The sequence below is a fragment of the Stegostoma tigrinum genome, chromosome 33 (genome assembly GCF_030684315.1).
Source record: "Stegostoma tigrinum isolate sSteTig4 chromosome 33, sSteTig4.hap1, whole genome shotgun sequence".
In the NCBI taxonomy this organism is placed as follows: domain Eukaryota; kingdom Metazoa; phylum Chordata; class Chondrichthyes; order Orectolobiformes; family Stegostomatidae; genus Stegostoma; species Stegostoma tigrinum.
In genome coordinates, this window is record NC_081386.1 from 7,024,000 (window position 1) to 7,044,255 (window position 20,256).

General features: G+C 41.9%; 1 protein-coding gene across 1 annotated transcript in view; it reads right to left on the reverse strand.

The window, feature by feature from the left end:
• Positions 1 to 20,256, reverse strand: part of adamtsl3 (ADAMTS-like 3) — a 582,072-nt gene that overhangs the window by 309,346 nt on the left and 252,470 nt on the right. The window contains exon 5 of the mRNA XM_048563174.2: positions 7,984 to 8,029. Coding sequence (XP_048419131.1) covers positions 7,984 to 8,029 — 46 coding nt within the window. The remainder of the gene's footprint in view (positions 1 to 7,983; positions 8,030 to 20,256) is intronic.

Genomic DNA, 20,256 nt, shown 5'->3' on the forward strand with positions numbered 1-20,256 from the left:
CAGCTGATGACCCCTTACACTATTTTAATAAGGAGAAAAATCAATTATTTGATTTGCGTTTTGGAGAGCAGGGAGAGACAGAGAAGGTAGGGGCCAGGGGAAAGGTTAGAATAGCAGGCTGTGACCAACTATAACTGATCAACAAATCCAGTACAGGTGTGCTATGAGATGCCTAGGATAGTAGAAATGAGAGAAGAACAAGACAACTTAGCTCTCCCTTGTCTAGCACCCTTTGGGTTCATGATGCTAACCTACAGCCTTTCCTCCCCCTACTCTACCAACATTAACTGTCAAAAACCTAGATGACCTTTCCATGCCTTTCCCCAGCAATTGCCCGATGCTGAGGCAAACGTCTTGCTAATTGATATTGCTGTTGATCCAAGGTAAGTTTCCAACACCATATCTATGACATATCAAAGGCCACCTATTTTTACCTGTGGAACATTACCTGACTCCACTCCTGCCTCAGCTCACCTACTGCTGAGGCCCTCATCCATTTCTGAGCTACCTCCATACTTGACAATTCAATGCATACCCAGTCTCCCCATCCTACCTCCTATTAATTTTACAAAATCCAAAATTCCATAGCTCATGGCCTTACTTACACCATTAATTCCTGTACTGTCTCAACCATACTGAGTTCTACTTAAGGGATACCCTCGCTTTACAATTCTCAAATTAATTTCAAATCCCTCCATGGTCCCACCCCTCCCTATCACTAACTTCCTCCAGTTACAAAATATTCCAAGATATAGCACTCTAATTTAAGCCTCTTCACCATCCATAGTTTAAATTACTCCACTATTAGTTACTGTTCCACATGTCAGAGGAAGAAGATACAAAACAGACGATAAAGCGCATTCCAGAACCACAGGTCACAATCTAGGAATGCAGGGTAGGCCCTTCAGGACTGAAATGGGGAAAAAAATTTCTTCACTCAGAGAGACTGGTGAGCTTGTGGATTCCTCTGCCACAGAAAATGGGTGAAGCCAAAACATTTGATGTTTTCAAGGAGGAGTTAGATATCGTTCTTCAGGCTAGGAGAATCAGAATGTCTGAGGAGAACGTGGGAACAGAGGACTCAGTTCGATGACCAGGCATGATCATATTCAATATCAGAGTGTACTTCTGCTCCTATATTCTATGTGTATTTCAGACAATCACTGCATCCAATATTGTCAGCACTCAACTTTAGAATGGTTTCAGCTTTAGAATGGTTCCAGCTGATTGGAAGATAGTACACTTAATGTTGCTGTTCAGAAAAGGAGGAACTGAGAAAGCAGGGGGCAACAGGCCAGTTAGCCTGTCAGGAAAATGCTGGAATCTATTATTATAAACTTGAAAATTGTACTAGGATCAGACAAAATCAAATGTGATTTTATGAAAGAAAACTCATGTTTGACAAATTTGTTAGATATTTTGTAGGGTGTATAAAATTCACCTCTCCTAGCTTATTCACCATCCAGACTGGTGAAATACTTTGCCACTCCCTCACTGTCTCTGGGTACAAATCCTGGAACATCCACTTCAATGGTATTGTGCGTCTATCAAGATCAGACAGAGGGCAATGGTTCAAGAAGCCAACTCACCACCACCTTCTCAATGGCAGTTATGAATGGGAAATAATTGTTAGCCCAGGCAGAGATACCCACATCCCATTTTACAGGGGCATTAAACAGAGATTCACTTGTATTCCAACAAATATACAAAAACTGAAACGGTGGTTAATAGGTTAGGAGGTGTTTGCTTGCAAAGTATATTTCTCTAAATAATTGGCTCACCAGTGTTTATAAAATGCCACCAGTTCAAACCTTCACATAGCCTTAATGGATATTACAAATATGAATGGTTTCCTAAAGGTGAAAGCTGGATGCTAAGAAACAGTTTAAATATGGAAAAAAAAGCAAATTACCCTTTAAAAAGTTTTAAAAATAAGTTTTGAAGAAAACTGCTCAGACATGCTACGATAAATCTTCACAAGAGGTGGAATACAAACTCAAACCTTCTAGCCCAGGAGCAGGAAAACTACCACAGGGCCACAAAGACTTAAACGTTATATTGACAATTTGCACACTCTATTTGTTAAAGATTAAGGATCGAGGTCATGGTTAAAGACGCAAGTGTGATTGATGAGAAATACGAGACTCAAACAGACAGGATTAATGAGAAATGTGAAATCCGAGATAGTAATTGAGGACACAAGCGTATCTTATTGGAACACTTTCATTGACCTGTCATTTTAACAAGATGACAAAAATGATATCCTTTTACATTTTATAGACCTGGTGATCAGATAATATTTAATAAGAACAAAAGATTTATTATAACCAAAATATGGAGAAATAGATATGTGACAGATTGGGACACCAGCACAGGTTCTGATTGATATGGCAGGAGAACGTCCCAGTGGCAAATTCAAAAAAGTGTGAAAACGTGAACACAAATGCTGCAGGTAAAACTCTTCAGGGACAGAAACTGTGAAAAAAATCATGTTGCGTAGAAGAAGATATAATCCCAATTTAGGCAACACGAGAAATTCCAAACTGCCTTTGGTGCTGTCTGGTAGTCCTCCTGTTCTAGATGGCACTATAAAAGATTACATTTTTGCTGGAAGTTTGATATGCAGTAAAACATGCCTTCAGAGGCTGGTGTCTCAGACAAATTTGGAAAGCACTGGGACAGTGTGAGAGACAATTGGAGACAGAATTTAATTCAGGAAGTGTATTAGAAAAGATAGGGCCATGACAAATAGAAAAGAACTGGCAAGGCAATATCTTGTGATGATATGGCAGGACTTACCAAATGGCTGATTAGTTCATGATTACTTAGAATTAATTATAAAGTCTGGAACTTTGAGCAACTGAAAGTAGTAAATGAGACACAGTGTTTCTCAAATGCTCACGTGTTTTGTGTTGAAGGTTCTGAGGAACGGACTGCAGGAATGCTGGATCACACACACACACACACACACACACACACACACACACACACACACACACACACACACACACACACACACACACAAACTATGAGAAGTGACGGAGAAAAAATTACGATTGACCTTGTTAGCTTGAAACAGATTCTGGGCAGTGAAGAAATCTCCAAAATCAAATGGAACGATGAACATGTCTGATTTCATGTGTGTTCCTTTTTGTGAAACAAACATCATGGAACTGGGGGACATCCCAAGTTAATTTACTGCACCATGTATGGAGATGATATTTGATGTAATTTATTTTGAAATTTTGTTTGAACGTGTGTACACCATTTTTATGTAAAGGGAAGGGAAGCTTATATCTTAACTGTTTCAACTTATTACGGATTCAGTTGAGATCTGAGGTTTTGGAGTTGAGATCCTTAAATAAGCAGGCTGAAAACTGTGGATGTTGGGTTTGGAGGAGATGTATGACTGCAATGCGGAAATTGGTAAATAAACTTTTATAAAAGCATGTGGAGGTAAAAACGATGAACTTCCTTTCTAGAATATTTACCATGTATTATCATGTGATTTTCTCACCTTTGGTTAATAGATTGAATGTACATTCTCTCAGGTCAAGGCTCAAATTACAAATCAATAAATTTTTTTCCATGTTAAAGATCTTCAGTAGAACTTATCCATTTCTTCCCAACTGTTATTTCAATTAACTGGACCTAAGTGCAGTCAAATGCTTTGAATGATGGGAGAGTAGTCACTTTTCAGCAAACATGCTAAAATTATCCCTCTCTCATAGCTCTACCTGACAGAAATCCTTCATCCATTGTACCATTTTAGTAAAACTCCTTTTCACTTTCTCCAAGGTTTTGTTTTGAGAAGCTATCAAAGTGACAATGATGCAAAGTCAATGGGCATAGTTGATCTGGATGTTTAAAGGTCTCTGATAAGGTGCCCCATAAAATCGGTGAATGTGGAGGCACGGAACAAGTGGTTGAACGGATTCAAAACAGAACTAAGGAGAAAACTTTTTACCCAAAGAATGATGAGTACATTTAATTAATTCTGACAGGGAGTGACTAAGCAAATGCTAAGTATGCTGTTAAAGGTGAACATGTAAAGCAGAAGGGAGTAAAGGGTTATGATCAAAGGTTTAGACTAGCAAGTTTTGAGAAGATTTGTAGCTCAGGTTGAGGTTCTGGATGTGAGTTTGCTCGCTGAGCTGGAAGGCTAGTTTTCAGACGTTTCGTTACCATTCTAGGTAACATCATCAGTGAGCCTCCGACGAAGTGCTGGTGTTATGTCCCGCTTTCTATTTATCTGGTTAGGTTTCCTTGGGCTGGTGATGTCATTTCCTGCGTTGGTGATGTCATTTCCTGTTCTTTTTCTCAGGGGATGGTAGATTGGCTCCAAATCAATGTGTTTGTTGATGGAGTTCCGGTTGGAATGCCATGCTTCTAGGAATTCTTGTGTGTGTCTCTGTTTGGCTTGTCCTAGGATGGATGTGTTGTCCCAATCAAAGTGGTGTCCTTCCTCATCTGTATGTAAGGATACGAGTGATAGTGGGTCATGTCGTTTTGTGGCTAGTTGACGTTCATGTATTCTGGTGGCTAGCTTTCTGCCAGTTTGTCCAATGTAGTGTTTGTAAACACAGTAATGTAAAACATATTTTAAAAGTATTGAAAAATTATGGCAATTTCAACTCATTTCCCCCAGCAACTATGATATATTTTTGCTATTCTTGTTGACTAACAGTTGCTAAATTTGAAGCTAATACAAAGATAGGTACAAAAATATGTTCTGAAGCAGACATGAGGAGGTTACAAACAGAGATACATAGGTTGAGTGAGTAGGCAAAATCTGGCAGTTATTGTATGATGTGGAGAAAGCTGAAAGTGTTCACTTTGGCTTTAAGAATAAAAGAAAATTACAGAGTATCACCTAAAAGGTATCACTGCAGAATTCCAAGGTGTAGAGAGATCTAGGTGTTCCACTGCACAAGTCACAAATGAAGGTACAACAAACGATTAAGAAAGCCAATAGAATGTCATATTTTATTACTACAGGAATTTAACATAGGAGCAAGGAATTTCTGCTTCCATTATATTAGTCATTAGTGAGACCACATCTCAAATACCATGCAGTGTTTTGGTCTCCTTATTTCAGTAAGGATGTAAAGGTGTCAAGAGATGGTTCAAAAGAGATTATCAGATTGAAACCTGAAATGAATTATTTGGTTTAGAAGAACAGGGTGGAATGACTGGACCTATTATCACTGGAGTTTAGAATAGTGAAAGGCATTTTGATGGAAATTTAAAAGATCCTGAATGGTGCTGACAACAGGTGAGTCCAGAACTAGGGGCACTGCTTTAAAATTAGGGACCACCCTTTTCGAACAGAGAGGAGGAGAATATTTTTCTCTCAGTGAGCTGACAGACTTCAGAACTCCCTGCTACTGAAGGCAGTGAAGGTTGGATCGCTGAATTTTGATATGTGGTGGACCAGGTGGCAAGGCCATTGAATATTTTTAGGGTAGTAGATCGATACTTATTAGGCAGGGGATCCAAAAGTTATTGGGAGTAGATGGGCGCGTGGAATTTGAAACGTGTGATGATCAGCCATGGTCATATTGAATAGTAGAGCAAGCTCAAGGGGCCGAATAGTCTACTTCTGCACCTTGGTCATTTTTGTTAAATATAGTCAACATTTCTGATATCTGCTCTTTATCAAAATTCAATCAATCTTATATTTAAATTACCTGCTCATTTACTGTAACATTATTCTGTCTTTACAAAGAAAATGCTGCCAATGTACTGATAATCTTCATTTCTAATCCATATGGGCTAGAGCTCTCTTCAACTCACTCCACCAGTTGAGTAACTTCATCTTTAAACTGTTAATCGACTTTTTCCATGACTGCTCTAAAACTAATGATATTGAAAGCACTCCCCAAATTCTCCTGCTGAAAAATAACCCATCTGTTCTATTTTGCTCCCAGAACCAGATCCTGCTGCTTATGTCCTTATTAGGGCACTGATTAATAACATTCTCCTGTATATATTTCGGAAACGTGTTTTCACCCTTCTAGTCCTTTGCGGGGATAATTGAAGTTCTGCATTACTATTATCATAACACCTTTCTGCTCAGCAAGAAAGAATTCTGTGAATAGTACAACTGACAAAAATGCTTGACTTTAATTACAGATTGATTCAAGACAAAGCATTTCTTCGGAGCACCAATAGTGTGTTGAATTATTGTTCTAAGCACAAGTTAAATGGGCTTTGTTATGGTGGTGATAAGTTGATATCCTGAGAACCCACATAAATGTCATCGCGGCTGCAGAATACAATGATGATCACTCCCAGAGGTCATCCTGAGAACTGGGTTTCTGAATCAAAACATGCTGAAATTGGAGACTGCCGTAAGAAATATGTACTGCAGTACTCCCACCCAGGAAAGCGGCACTGTGCGTGTATCTCAGTACAAATAGGCTGCACATTGAAAGAGCGGATTTATTTTTTGTCAACAAATGCTGTACAAGGGTACACAGGGCCACATGCATTTACAGCTTGTGACTCCATGAATCTTTAAATATTTGCAAAGCATAAGTTGCATTACATACAATTCATTGGTTAATGATGCTGATGATATCATGGCTTTCCATGCACCTACTGCAACAAGCTAAAGCAGGCTTTAGCTCTGGCAGTCAGTTAGACAAGCCGCAAACAAGTAAAATTTATTCAGAGTAGAGAGACAAAAGAGTACAAAGGGAAACTGCTTTCTAGCTGTCACATTTTAATCTCAGCTCCTTCCTCTTTGCAGCTGTACTTCCCTGCATCTTACATGCCAGGATAATGTGGAGGTACCAGTATTGGATTGGGGTAAACAAAATGAGAACTCTCACAACACCAGATTATGATCCAGCAGGTTTATTGGAAATCACAGGTTTTCGGACCGCTGCTGATGAAGAGACTATAACCTGGTATCTTGTGACTTCTGACTTTTTAACAGGCTAGGAGTTATTCCTGATTAATAATATATTAAAATCATGTCATCTTGCCTTGATCGTCCAACACCTTAGGTAGTTTAAAGTTGTATATCGATTGCAGAAACGAAGCACTTCTAAAATTATGGTTCATTTATCAGTCCTCTCCCACACTGCTACATTTGTTAAGTGATATTATCTCCTTTGCAGATTGTTGATTGTCATAGTCTCCACCTCTAGCTGTCCTGATCTGCCCTCACACATTCCACACAGGTCAACTGGATCCCGCCCACACTATCTGTCATTCATTTTCTATTCAATTTCCCTCTCCGACATTTCCCATTGATCTTCCCTCTGATAACGGTGTCTGTCTACTCTAATGACGTGAGCAAAGTCTTGCATCTTTTCCCTCAGATGTTATGCATTAATTTCTTCTCCAGTTATTTCTAGCATTTCCTCATCAGTCTTTCTGACTGTGTAAGAATGTCCTCCTATATGTCACATCTGGTACACCAGCCAGTTAAAGCTGACTCAACTTGTTCAGAAATCTGCCCTGGCTGCCTCGAAGATTTGGAAACACAATTTAATAGGTATAAACATTTGTGACCTTATTGTGATTGAAGCAGGTTGTGTGTCGACATAGTACGGATGCACATTTTACACAACACAAATAAAACCGAGATGGAAATAAGGGAAAACAGAGCATATGGTATCACTTTTATCCATTTGTACACACTCAGCTCAAAATATGCTGTTGGTTACTGCAAATACCAGAAACGAATGCTAGATGTGAGCAGGCAAATATAGCAGAGATCTGGTATTTTGGAAATGGTTTTCAAATTATTTCAATAATTCCAATTTTATCATGCCTAAACATCCGAACCATCAGCAAATAGTTCAGTTTGAAATTGGAAAGATGTTTTATTCCTAAATGCTAACATCAGCCGAATGAAACGCACATAAAGCGAAACATGCTCACTTAGTGTAATTTCTCATCCACAACAGCACAAAAGAATGCAGCAACTCATAATAATTACTAATCAGTTGCATTTTATTCAGCACTTACCACATTGCTGCAGGTTTTGTACCTAATGTTCCGCCCTTCACAGCGCCTGAGAGACAGGAAATAAAAAAATGACAAAGAGAACAGTCTTTCAAAGCATTAAACAAACATGTGTCAAACACTTCACAAAAGCTTCCATTATAAACTGGTTTTAACATATGCGCATGACTCAACAAAGGAAGGCTCCATGGTTAAAGTCCTCTAATCCCTGATAATTTTTAATGCTCTTCACTACTAATAAATTTGGGTCTTCAGCCAAGAACGTAAGCCTGGTGCAGCAAATGAAATCATTCTTGACAAGGGCTTTCGCTCTGGTTCTGAATCAGGCTAAATTTTGCTTCACCTGTCAAAACATTAGTAGAAAATACCTGCCAGGGTTTATATATAATGAAACCAGTCATTGACTAAAATCCCACTGAGCGTGAACAAACACAGTCAATCCTGAAAGGCTAAGCTTATAAAACATTTTTTTCCCCAAACATTTCCTACAACTATCATGATCAAATGTTCACTGGCCAAATAAAATTCTCGTCTCTGTTGACTGTTTTTGAATAAATCTATTATGCATAGTTAACCGCCATTAAGGGACATGCAACAGAATAGATTAGTTTCCATTTTATCTTGTGTATCCATTGCAATTAGGCCTTTCCAAATGAACTTTACTTTGAAAAAAATCCAACTCTGTCCAACATTATAGTGAATAATCAGTTTTTTTTCCTGTCAGTCTGTTGCACAAGAAACTACTGTTCTTATTATTCATTTTGCAAGCAGTTTTTAAACATGAAATTACCTAAGCACATTCCCAGTTTTACAAAACGAGGAGCTGTGGAGCCAGCCATTAATGGCAACATCTCAAGTACAATAATGCACTGCAAGCTTACAGCTGCAAGTGTAAACCAAGGTAAACACAGGGGCAATTTCTTACCTAATAACAAGCTTTAAATTAAACAAAAAGGAATGCAGCTTATTTCATTGAGGGAGATGCCAAGGGATGAACTATCGCTACAAGAACATGGTGGATGGGGCACCGTAAATGTGCGTGGAATGCGAATCTGTCCTGCCTATTTCTCACATACGGCACAAAGTCTGGTTGAAACGTCAGGGGTTTTGCCTGCTGCTTAAAGAACCAGAGACAGACTCACACTGCCTCTCTTCAGGAAGGTCTCTTGGCCCAGAAGCCAGACAATGGCAAGTTCACTAACTGGCCTTCCCCTGTCCCCAGGGGCACGGGTCTCACTACCTGAGATAGTCAGCAACTTCTGTGCTCAAGTATGCCACATGGGGAGGAATAGCTGCTGCAGGAAAAACACACACTGGAGTCCCTAGACTTCAGAGCAATGCAGACCACAGGCAAGTATTGTGGCTGGGAGCGTAACGTTCTTTAAAATTTCTTCATGGAATCTGGGCCTTACTGGCTGGCAACTACTGGCAACATTTGTTGCCCTTCGCTAATTTCCCAGAGTCAAGTCAGTCAAAAGTTAATCATGTTGCTGGGGGGCTGCAGTCACATGTAGGCCAGACCAGGCAAGGGTGGCAGATTTATTTTTTTCTTCTTCATTCATTCATGGGATGAGGGCATCACTGGCCAGGCAGCATTTCTTGACCATTTCTAATTGGCCAGAAGGCAGTTAAGAGTCAACCACATTGCTGTGGATCTGGAGACGTATGTTGGCCAAACCAGGTAAGGATGGCAGTTTCCCTCCCTAAGGGACATCAGTGAACCAGGAAGGTTTTTACAACAACTGACAATGGATTCATGGTCATCATTAGATTGTTAATTCCAGATATTTATTGAATTTAAATTCCACCATCTGCTGTCCTGGGATTCAAACCTGGGTCTTTGGATTAATAGTCCAGCAATAATACTACTAAGCCATCACCTCCCCACTGGACATTAGTAAACCGGATGGGTTTTTATTTAAAAACAACAATCATGATGCTAGCTTTGTAATTCCAGACTTTGTTTTCATTATTGAATTTAATTTCACCTGCCATGATGGGAACGATCTCCCCCAACTCATTCGCCAGGCATCCTGGATACCTAGCTCATTAGTGTTATACCACTATCTCCTGGTTTGCTGGGTATATGTTACAGAGGTCATCCCCACGTCCCTCTGATCAAAATGGAGGTGGTGGCAAGCTGGTTACATTGGTTTACCCGTTAGGCATACCACATGGCAACAGGTCCACCTACAACTGGAACAATCCTAGCGGTGGTGAGATAGGTCCTAAAGTGGCCATTAATTGGCACCTTAAGACAGCCTCAGTTGGTGGCAGGGCAGCAAGTTGGGAGGGTCAACCCACAGGTCTTCAGATCCAGAACTTGATTCCATTGAAGACAGGAATAGTTTCAGGCATGGCCCCAACCTGCCAAATTAAATGCCCTTTTTCCTCCAGGTTTACAACAGAAACAGCAGAAAATTGCACCATACGGGCACTGGTTTGTCATCTTGTGCACATCGCTGGAAACTTGTAATTTTGCAGTACACATGTATCAGGACAGTCGAATGTGCGCGTCCATGAAAGACAGATCAATCAAGCTATAAAACCTTTCAACGTGTACAGTCTTCTACCATAATGTCTCATGAAATCTGTGTTAAAAAGACATACACCCAAATATTCTCTATATTTAATATTAACATGAGTCCATGTAAATTCCATGAAAGTGGGCAGTCTTTGCTCTGACAAACAATTTAACAGTTTTGGACAGGATACTTTTCTTCCAGTGTAACCCACAATTTAAAGGGGACATATAATAAATTTAATAGTTCAATCTTTGAGATCAGATGATTGTTTTTCTATGTTGCATCCCTGACCAAAACAGAACCTTCTGCTTCCTGTTGAGATTACTCTTGGTCAGGCCCATTATATTCAAAGCCTGGCAACGCCTGGTCAGTGACCATGTTCGATCTGGGGCAGTGGCTGTAATTTTGTGACATTTCCCGATGGAGAAAGGGGAGAATGGGTTGCACATTTCAGACCCAGTAAAGCTGCTAAACTTTTACAGGTGAGTATTGGACCTTGCCTCAGCATCAATGTTAAAGTTACATTCAAACTTTGTTCCTTCTACATATTTCCAAAGCAATGAATTGTACAGACTCAACTAATGCTTGCATACACCATGCTGACATTTAGCAAGTTATTGATGACATCTGCCCTCTGTAATCCCATCTCATATTGCCATCAAAGTGATTCACCACTTGAAGGACCATGCGTGTTAAACAGCCTATTGTTCAACAAAGATGCATGCGCCTTGTGCTTCCTGTTGCTCAGTCTTTAAATGACCAGACAGCTGCTGACAGTCTGTTTGAAAGTTATGCTGAACTGCCTCATCTTCCTCACAACCTCCAATTCTTTCAGGTCTTGGACAGGATTCAGCTGGGTTGGGCAGGTGGGGCACAGACAGACATTTCACGCTTGTCACCACCAAAATATAACCCACATGTTCAGTTGTCCTGTAGCACATCCAGCTTATTGCACTGGACTGGGCTACTGGATATCTGTTGGCAAAAATCTCAAACTTGCAATCAACATTGTCTCATGGTGATCCATGTTCAACGTGTATCAATTATGTCTTTAACAGTATACAAATAGTGGATATTAATTGGAGAACTCATCTGTGCTCATATAGGAATAACGGTGGTGTCCCAACTCTGGGCCAGAGGCCTGTGTTAAAGTCTCATCTTCCACTGAGGTGGGTCATGTCTAAATGATTAAAAGTAATTATGTAAACTAGCAGGCTGAAACTGAGGCTATTGGCTGATCTGTAAAATGCATTGCTGTATATAAAAACCTGTTTGTGTATATTGAATATAATCCAGTTTGACCTCTCACTACCTCGCTATCCAGAGTAGCAGTACCCCAGCAGTCTGTCTCCTGCCCAAGAAGAAACTGGACGGCAGCCAAGGGCTTGATGAGTTCATCGCTCCATAACAGGAGCTGCTTTCGGGTTCCGTAATTCTGCCTCCAGGACATCCAGTCCGACATGTCTGGGTGCACTCCACAGTGGCCAGCAGGTTTATAAATCTGTCCTGCACCACTTATTCTGACATTGATTATATTTACAACATCTTCTAAGGTCTGTCAGAGCTTCAAGAAATGCCTTAGGCTGATTAGCAAGATCCTTTCCAAGGCCACCTGTGAGATTGGCTCCATGAATTCTGCAGCAAACAAAAATATAAAGTTCTCCCTCATTTGGATTTCTCAGCCACTGCTTCAATTTTCTGTATTTTGCCTTACATCACCAGCTCCTGTCTTCCGCACCTCACTTTTCACATTATTATTCTTTCGGTTCATGGAAATGTTAGAATTTGCTGCCCATCTCTAATTACCCTCAAGTACCTTCATGAAACATTGTAGTTCACGTGGTGTAGTCAGATATGCCCACAGTACTGGTGGGGAGGTTTGGCTCTTTCTATATGGCTGTATAAGAGGAAGTAAATGATATCAATTGCTTTGACTCTTGTGCATTTTGGGACCTGATAAGTACCTTGCATGAAAATGGCAAATACATGAAATATCTTTCAATGAAGGTCAACGGATGGTGAAACTTCGCATGACACACAGGAAATGAATGAGCTTGCTGAGATAGCCAAAAGACTGGGTGACGAAGGTCACAAACTTTGCGGTCACACAGACACCAGGTTCTCCTTCCCCTCTCCCTTCAATGGGCTTCATTGCATTCATGGAATATGAGCTGGCCATCCTGGATTGGTTTTCTCAGTTACTTCTTCAATTATTTCCATTTCTCTCGTGTGCTCTGCATCATCCTGTGCTCTGTTCGAAGCCTCACTTTTAAAGCTCCTTGGTACAGCTTTTTTTAAAAAGAAATGGGATGAGCATATCAGTGACAAAGCTTTAGGCAGGTCGGGGAATTGAGATTAAGGCAAGGTCAGGTCAGGGTGATAGGTCCATGGGATGTCAGAAGTGAGTGGAGAGGACTGGAGGTTGGGGAAGAGGAGAAATAGTGTCAGGTTAAGTATAGCAAAGAACTGTTGGTAGGCTGGGTTGGGCGGGGGGGGGGGGGGAAGTGGGGTCAGGTCTTCACTGGGTTTCAAATGGGGGAAAAGGTCAGTAGTGACTCAGGGAGGGGAAGTCAATTTAATAGTTTGAGCAGTTCTTAAAACCTCGAACACTTCGTGTGTTACTATTGAGTTAAGTCAGTCAGAACTCTCGATTCTAAGATAACAAAGTGTGGAGCTGGATGAACATAGCAGGCCAAGCGACATCTTAGGAGCACAAAAGCTGACATTTCGGGCCTAGGCCCTTCATTGGAGAGGGGGATGGGGAGAGGGAACTGGAATAAATAGGGAGAGATAGGGAGGCGGATCAAAGATGGATAGAGGAGAAGATAGGTAGAGAGGAGACGGACAGGTCAAAGATGTGGGGACGGAGCCAGTAGAGGTGGGGCGGTAGGGAGAGGATAGGTCAGTCCAGGAAGGTTGGAAAGATCAAGGAGGCGGGATGAGGTTAGTAGGTAGGAAATGGAGGTGCGGCTTGAGGTGGGAGGAGGGTATAGTTGAGAGGAAGATCAGGTTAGGGAGGCGGGGACGAGCTGGGCTGGTTTTGGGATGCAGTGGGGGAAGGGGAGATTTTGAAGCTTTTGAAATCTACATTGATACCATTAGGCTGCAGGGTTTCCAAGCAGAATATGAGTTGCTGTTCCTGCAACCTACGGGTAGCATCGTTGTGGCACTGCAGGAGGCCAAGAACGGACGTGTCATCTGTAGAATGGGAGGGTGAGTTGAAATAGTTTGCGACTGGGAGGTGCAGTTGTTTATTGCAAAAACTGAGCGATGTTCTGCAAAGCGGCCCCCAAGCCTCTGCTTGGTTTCCCCGATGTAGAGGGGGCCACAACGGGTATAGTAGATGCAGTATACCACATTGGCACACGTGCAGGTGAACATCTGCTTGATGTGGAAAGTCTTCTTGGGGCCTGGGATAGGGGTGAGGGAGGTGGTGTGGGAGGTGTAGCACTTCCTGCGATTGCAGGGAAAAATGCCAGGTGTAGTGGGGCTGAAGATGAGTGTGAAGCAGACAAGGGAGTCATGGAGAGAGTGGTCCCTCTGGAAAGCAGATAAGGGTGGGGAGGGAAAAATGTCTCGGTGGTGGGGTCGGTTTGCAGATGGCGGAAGTGTCGGAGGATGACGCATTAGACCTGGAGGTTGGCGGGGTGGTATGTGAGGACAAGGGGGATTCTCTTTTGGCAGTTATTGTGGGGATGGAGTGGGAGCAATGAGTTGTGGGAAACGCAGGAGATACGGTCGAGGGCATTCTCGACCACTGCAGTGGGAGGGCGGAGGGTGGAGTCGCTGTCCTTGAAGAATGAGGACATCTGAGATGTACGGAAGTAGAATGCCTCATCCTAGGAACAGATATGGCGGAGACGAAGGAATTGGGAATAGGGGATGGAATTTTTGCAGGAAGGTGAGTGGGAAGAGGAGTATTCTAGGTAGCTGTGGGAGTCGGTGGGCTTGAAATGGATATCGGTTTCTAGGTGATTGCCTGGGATGGAGACAGAGAGGTCCAGGAAGGTGAGGGATGTGTTGGAGATGGTCCAGATGAACCTGAGGTTGGGGTGGAAGATGTTGGTGAAGTCGATGAATTGTTCGAGCTCCTCTTAGGAACACAAGGCGGCGCCGATACAGTCATCAATGTAACGGAGGAAGTAATGGGGATTAGGGCCAGTGTAGGTACGAAAGAGGGATAGTTCCATGTAACCTACAAAGAGGCAGGCATAGCTGGGGCCCATGCAAGTACCCATGGCCACCCCCTTTGTCTGTAGGGAGTGGGAGGAATCGAAAGACAAGATGTTGAGGGTGAGGATGAGTTCGGCTAGGTGTCTGAGGGTGTCGGTGGAGGGGGACTGGTCGGGCGTGCAAGACAGGAAGAAGCGGAGGGCCTTTAGGCCATCTGCATGGGGGATGCAGTTGTATAGGGACTGGACGTCCATGATGAAAATGAAGTGTTGGGGACCAGGGAATTGGATGTTCTGGAGGAGGTGGAGGGCACGGATGGTGTCACGGACATAGGTAGGGAGTTCCCGGATCAAGGGGGAGAAAATGGAGTCCTGATAGGTGGAAATTATTTCAGTGGGGCAGGAGCAGGCAGAGACAATGGGTAAACCCTCCCATTCCTCCAACATGTCCATCCTGAGCCTCCTGCAGTGCCACAACGATGTAGGAACAGCAACTCATATTCCGCTTGGGAACCCTGCAGCCCAATGGTATCAATGTGGATTTCACAAGCTTTGAAATCTCCCCTCCCCCACTGCATCCCAAAACCAGCCCAGCTTGTCCCCATCTCTCTAACCTGTTCTTCCTCTCACTTATCCTCGCCTCCCACCCCAAGCCGCACCTCCATTTCCTGCCTACTAACCTCATCCCGCCCCCTTGACCTGTCCACCCTCCCCGGACTGACCTATCCCCTCTCTACCTCCCCACCTACACTCACATCTCCAGGCTCCATCCCCGCCCCTTTAACTTGTCTGTCTCCTCTCCATCTATCTTCTCCTCCATCCATCTTCGATCCACCTCCCCCCCTCCCTATTTATTTCAGAACCCTCACCCCATCCCCCTTTTCTGATGAAGGGTCTAGGCCCGAAACATCAGCTTTTGTGCTGCTTGGACTGGTGTTCATCCAGCTCCACACTTTGTTGTCTCAGATTCTCCAACATCTGCAGTTCCTATTATCTCTCGATTCTAACTCAGGTTTGGGAAATCTTTCAGAGAACTTGAGGTGTCAGCTAATGGACACTCAATAATTTCAAATTTCCAGACAATTCCATTTCAGCTGCTGTAAATCCAATCTTTGTTGCTACAATGACTACTTTCCCATTGGAAGCTATGATCTTTATGGGCAAACCACTTCTGCAAACAGATACTAGCCATTCTTAGAAAGAACAGAGTATGCTGTATGGGTGTAGAATAGGAGCAGTTTCTGATGGCTGACTCCTTTGCTGTCTGCAGGAACATCTATTGCCCTCACATTAATCATTTGGGAAAACTAGTAACATGCCAACAATGAATGGCCTGATCATGTTTTTCCAGGATCAGCTGTAAAATTCATTAAGCCTGAATATCACAAGAGCTTCACAGAATTGTCACTGGATTGAACTCAATAAGGAGCCAAAAAGGGAGATATTAGAACAGTTCAAGAAGGTAGGTTTTAAAAAGTGGCTTCAAGGAAAACAACATGCAGAAACAGTGAGGTTTAAGAAGGTAAGTGCTGACCTTGGGGCCTGGCAAGCTGAAGGCACGTTTGTCGATGATGGAACAATGAAAATCAGGACGTGCAATAAAATAACTCATACACCGAGTATAAGAGCCAGGATGTCATGTTGCAGCTTTATAAACCTTTGGTTAGGCGGCATTTAAAGAGTATTCTGGTTGGCACATTACAGGAAGGACGTGGAGGCTTTGAAGTGGGTGCAGAAGAGGTTTAGAAAGATGCTGCCTAGACTAGAGGTTATGAGCAAGGAGGAAATGCTGGACAAACTAGGGTCAGTTTCTCTGGAGCAACAATGGCTGAGGGGAGACTTGATAGAAATTTATAACATTAATACAGGCATAGATAGGGTCGACATCTTTTCTCGGGGACATGGATTTAATGTAGGAGGGGAAAAGTTAAAAGGAGATTTCAGGGCAAGTGTTTTTCTCAGAGCGTGGTAGGTTCCTGGAATGCCCTCTACCAGGAGTAAATGTAGAGGCAGATACCATAGGGGTGTTTAAGGAGCTCTTAGATAATCACATGAATTAATAAGGACTGGAGGTGTATGGGCCATGGGCAGGCAGAAGGAATTCATTTCATTTTGCATCATGCTTGGCATAACATTGTGGGCTGAAAGACCTGCTCCATCTCTAATGAAGCATCTTTGCCAGCTATATCTGCGTATCGAAGAGTAATTTGAAGAATATGAAAAAGAGTGGGGAAAAGTCATGATACAACTTTGATACATAAACAATTTGAATGACTTTGAGGTGCATAAAGATTACTAAGTTATGGTCTATGTTAGCTCAAATTTCTAAGATTTTCTTCTCAGTAACCTCTTATTATTGTGCACTGTTCCACCACTGGAAAAAAGTGAGCAAGCTTATAAGATCACCTTTCCAAATAGGCAGGTATCAATGCCCTCCAAACTAGCAGCAAATTCTCACAAATACAACTTGAACTCCATCAACAAGGCTCTGAGACATAGTTCTGAATCTGCTGCTGTTAAATAATCAGCGCATGACAGGTTTCACATGAAAAGTTTTAGATAAATCAAGATTTATAAGGAACCCAATATTTACCAAATGTGGTACCAATAGCAAAGCAGACATTTATTGCTCATCTGAAACTGCCTTTGAGTGGGTTCTGGTGAAGCACAGACAAATGGCTGGATATATCATTTCGAAGGGAAGTTAAAGAGGCAACCAAATTATTAAAAGGTTTGAAATCACATGGAAACTACACAGGATGAGGGTGACAGACTGTCTTCCCAAAACAGGCCTGAAATATCACGACACAGAGGCCAGTATCCCATCACCAAGTCACCCCTTATTTACATGTAAAGTGTCCGGAACACTGGTCTGCTTCCTCGGAGCCAGCTCTAAGAGTGAGCAGAACCTCCAACACTCCTGTGCTTATCTGTCAAGTCAGGGCTCCCAGATTGGGGCTGTTAACCTGGTCCAATCAGGAAACTCATTCTATGAGGTTAACCTGGCTGACCTCATTACAATCACAACAGGACCATTTTGAGGCTCAGGGGTTTTCACAATGATCTGGAAGTTTCATGATCACCATTACTCATAACAGCATTTTAATTCCAGGACTGCTTAATTGAGGGGTAACAAGGCGTAGAGCCAGGTGAACACAGCAGGTCAAGCAGCATCATTAATCTAATTTATAATTCCCCAGCTGCCTTGTTGTGATTTGAACCATATCTTCAGATCATTAAGCCATTGATGCAAGCACAATGTTGTTACATAAATATTTGGGCTCTATATCACATTCCATTGAATCATTCAACCAATAAGTGATCAAAAAAAGTGACTTTATTGCTTAAGCAAAATCACTTCACACAATATCATTTGGTTTATTTTGGTACAATGGTAGTGTTGATAACACTGGGCCAGAAGGTCCATGTTCAAGTCCCACCTGTTCTATGTATGTAATAAATACTCTGAACAAGTTGATTAGAAGAATAAACAGCTATAATCAAGAGTTGTTAATTCCAAATCATAGCCTGAAGAGTCATACTCCACTCTCAGAATACAATCAGCCAGGACTCTTGTGATGCAGTAGTGCCCCTACCGGAGCTATGAAACCCAGGTTCATGTCCTACTTGCTCCAAACATGTATGTGGTGTGATTACACCCCTGAACAGGTTAATTAGAACATATCTACAATTGGACAACTTAGCAAAAAGAAAATCTGATTGCAGCAGCAAGAAAAGAAATGTTCAGGCTCTGTGACCGTACAGTCCCGCTCATCAGGCCACTCGCTCTCCTCTTTGCTTTTCTTCGTTTTGTTTCTTCATTTCCCCTTTGTATCAAAGCTCAGCAATTCTTCTTTTATGCAGCTGAAGCGGAGAAAGGCAATGGTGGCTTTGGCATCAGCTTCGGCAGCGGGCAGAGTGGTGGGTCCAGTCAGGAAATCCTTGTTTTGGTGGCCTTGGAGATCACACGACACCAGGTCATAGTCCAACAGGTTTACTTGAAAATGCAAGCTTTCAGGCCATAGACCCTTCATCTGACTCACTTCACCTATCGAATGGGCTATGCTCCAAAAGCTGGTGGTCTCACATAAACCTGTTGGACTATAACCCGGTGTCGTGTGACTTCTGACCTTGTCCACCCCAATCCAACACCGGCATCTCCACATCGTGGTAGCCTCAGGGATGGCTTTGGCAGTACCTTCCTGTAGCCACCCCATAAACCCAGGAGCCATAATGGGAACAAAAGTTGAACTTTGTCCTAATTTTGTCTCAATGTTTTCTGTCTATAATTTCTGTTATTAAAATGGTGTCAAAGTGTGGAAAATTATACGCATCTCATTGTATGTTCATAAAAACAAGAGACAATAGATTGCAATTTTATTCTATTCTGATTTAATATCATAGCCAGTTTATTGGTGGAAGTCGAGCAAAGACTGGGAGTCACATTGGGAAAGGGAAGAGAGAAACCCATGATGATCAAATATTCATACATGCACAGTTACATGGGGGCTAATGGATCTAAGTATCTCACATTAACATCATCTTTAATATTCCTCTCTACCAACAGAATAACTGGGAAGTTGAACAGATGTCCTGTAGCGTCTGGTAGCAAGTTAATAGCATTTGTATTCTGAGCATAATAAAATGCATTAACTTAATAGGCTTAAATGCTAGGTCTGGATCAAAGGTTTGTATAAAATGCGAACAATGGAACATGTGCATGGATCAAGAACATATTTATCTGGTGTTGATGTTAACTGAAGGCAAATCTTATAACTGCTCTAATTATTAGGTTACTTCCTTACTTTGCAAAATCCAAGTATGTTAAAGAAAATCATTGACTTCGACTGGACTGATTTCTTCCTCTCCCTTATCTTTATATCACACTACTTTCTACCAGAATTCTGGGGTTAACAACTTTTGCAATTTTTTTTTCCTTTATGAAATGGAGAAATGCTGTACACTCACAATCCCTACATTACATTCTTTGAAAGCTGAAGGCTGGAAGAGATAAGTGTTGAAATTAAAGCTTGCCATTTAGAAGTGGTACTGAGTTCACAATTTGATTATACTACTTGGCAAGTCAGGCAGTACAAATATCTTGTTCAGTGTTTATTGCAAGCAAAATATTAAATTCCAAAAACTGATTATAACATATACAGTCCTAAAGTTTTCGGTCATTGTTGATTCTATCAGGATTAGACTTTTGGCTGTGCTCCTACAGTACAAAACATCAGGGAAAAGGCTGTAAAGAGTACCATTGTTTCACCTTTGGAGCAATTCACATTTAACTTATGAAACAAGGAAATAAAGACTTTCACTTATATTCTGCCTTTCATACTCTTGCAATATTCTCGACAACAAAATAATTGTTGTCATAGGGTTTGAAGATTATGTAGGTAGACCTCTGGAGGTGGGCAGTGATGCCACTTGGACCTCAGTGGTAGAGTGTTAAGATTCCTTGAAAACTTATGCTCCATAGCCTCTGACAATCAACATTCTCTCTAAGCGGTGTGGCCATACAGCCGCAGGTAAGTTCCATGCCTAAAGGCTGCATGAGGAATGGCTCCTGCTCCCCG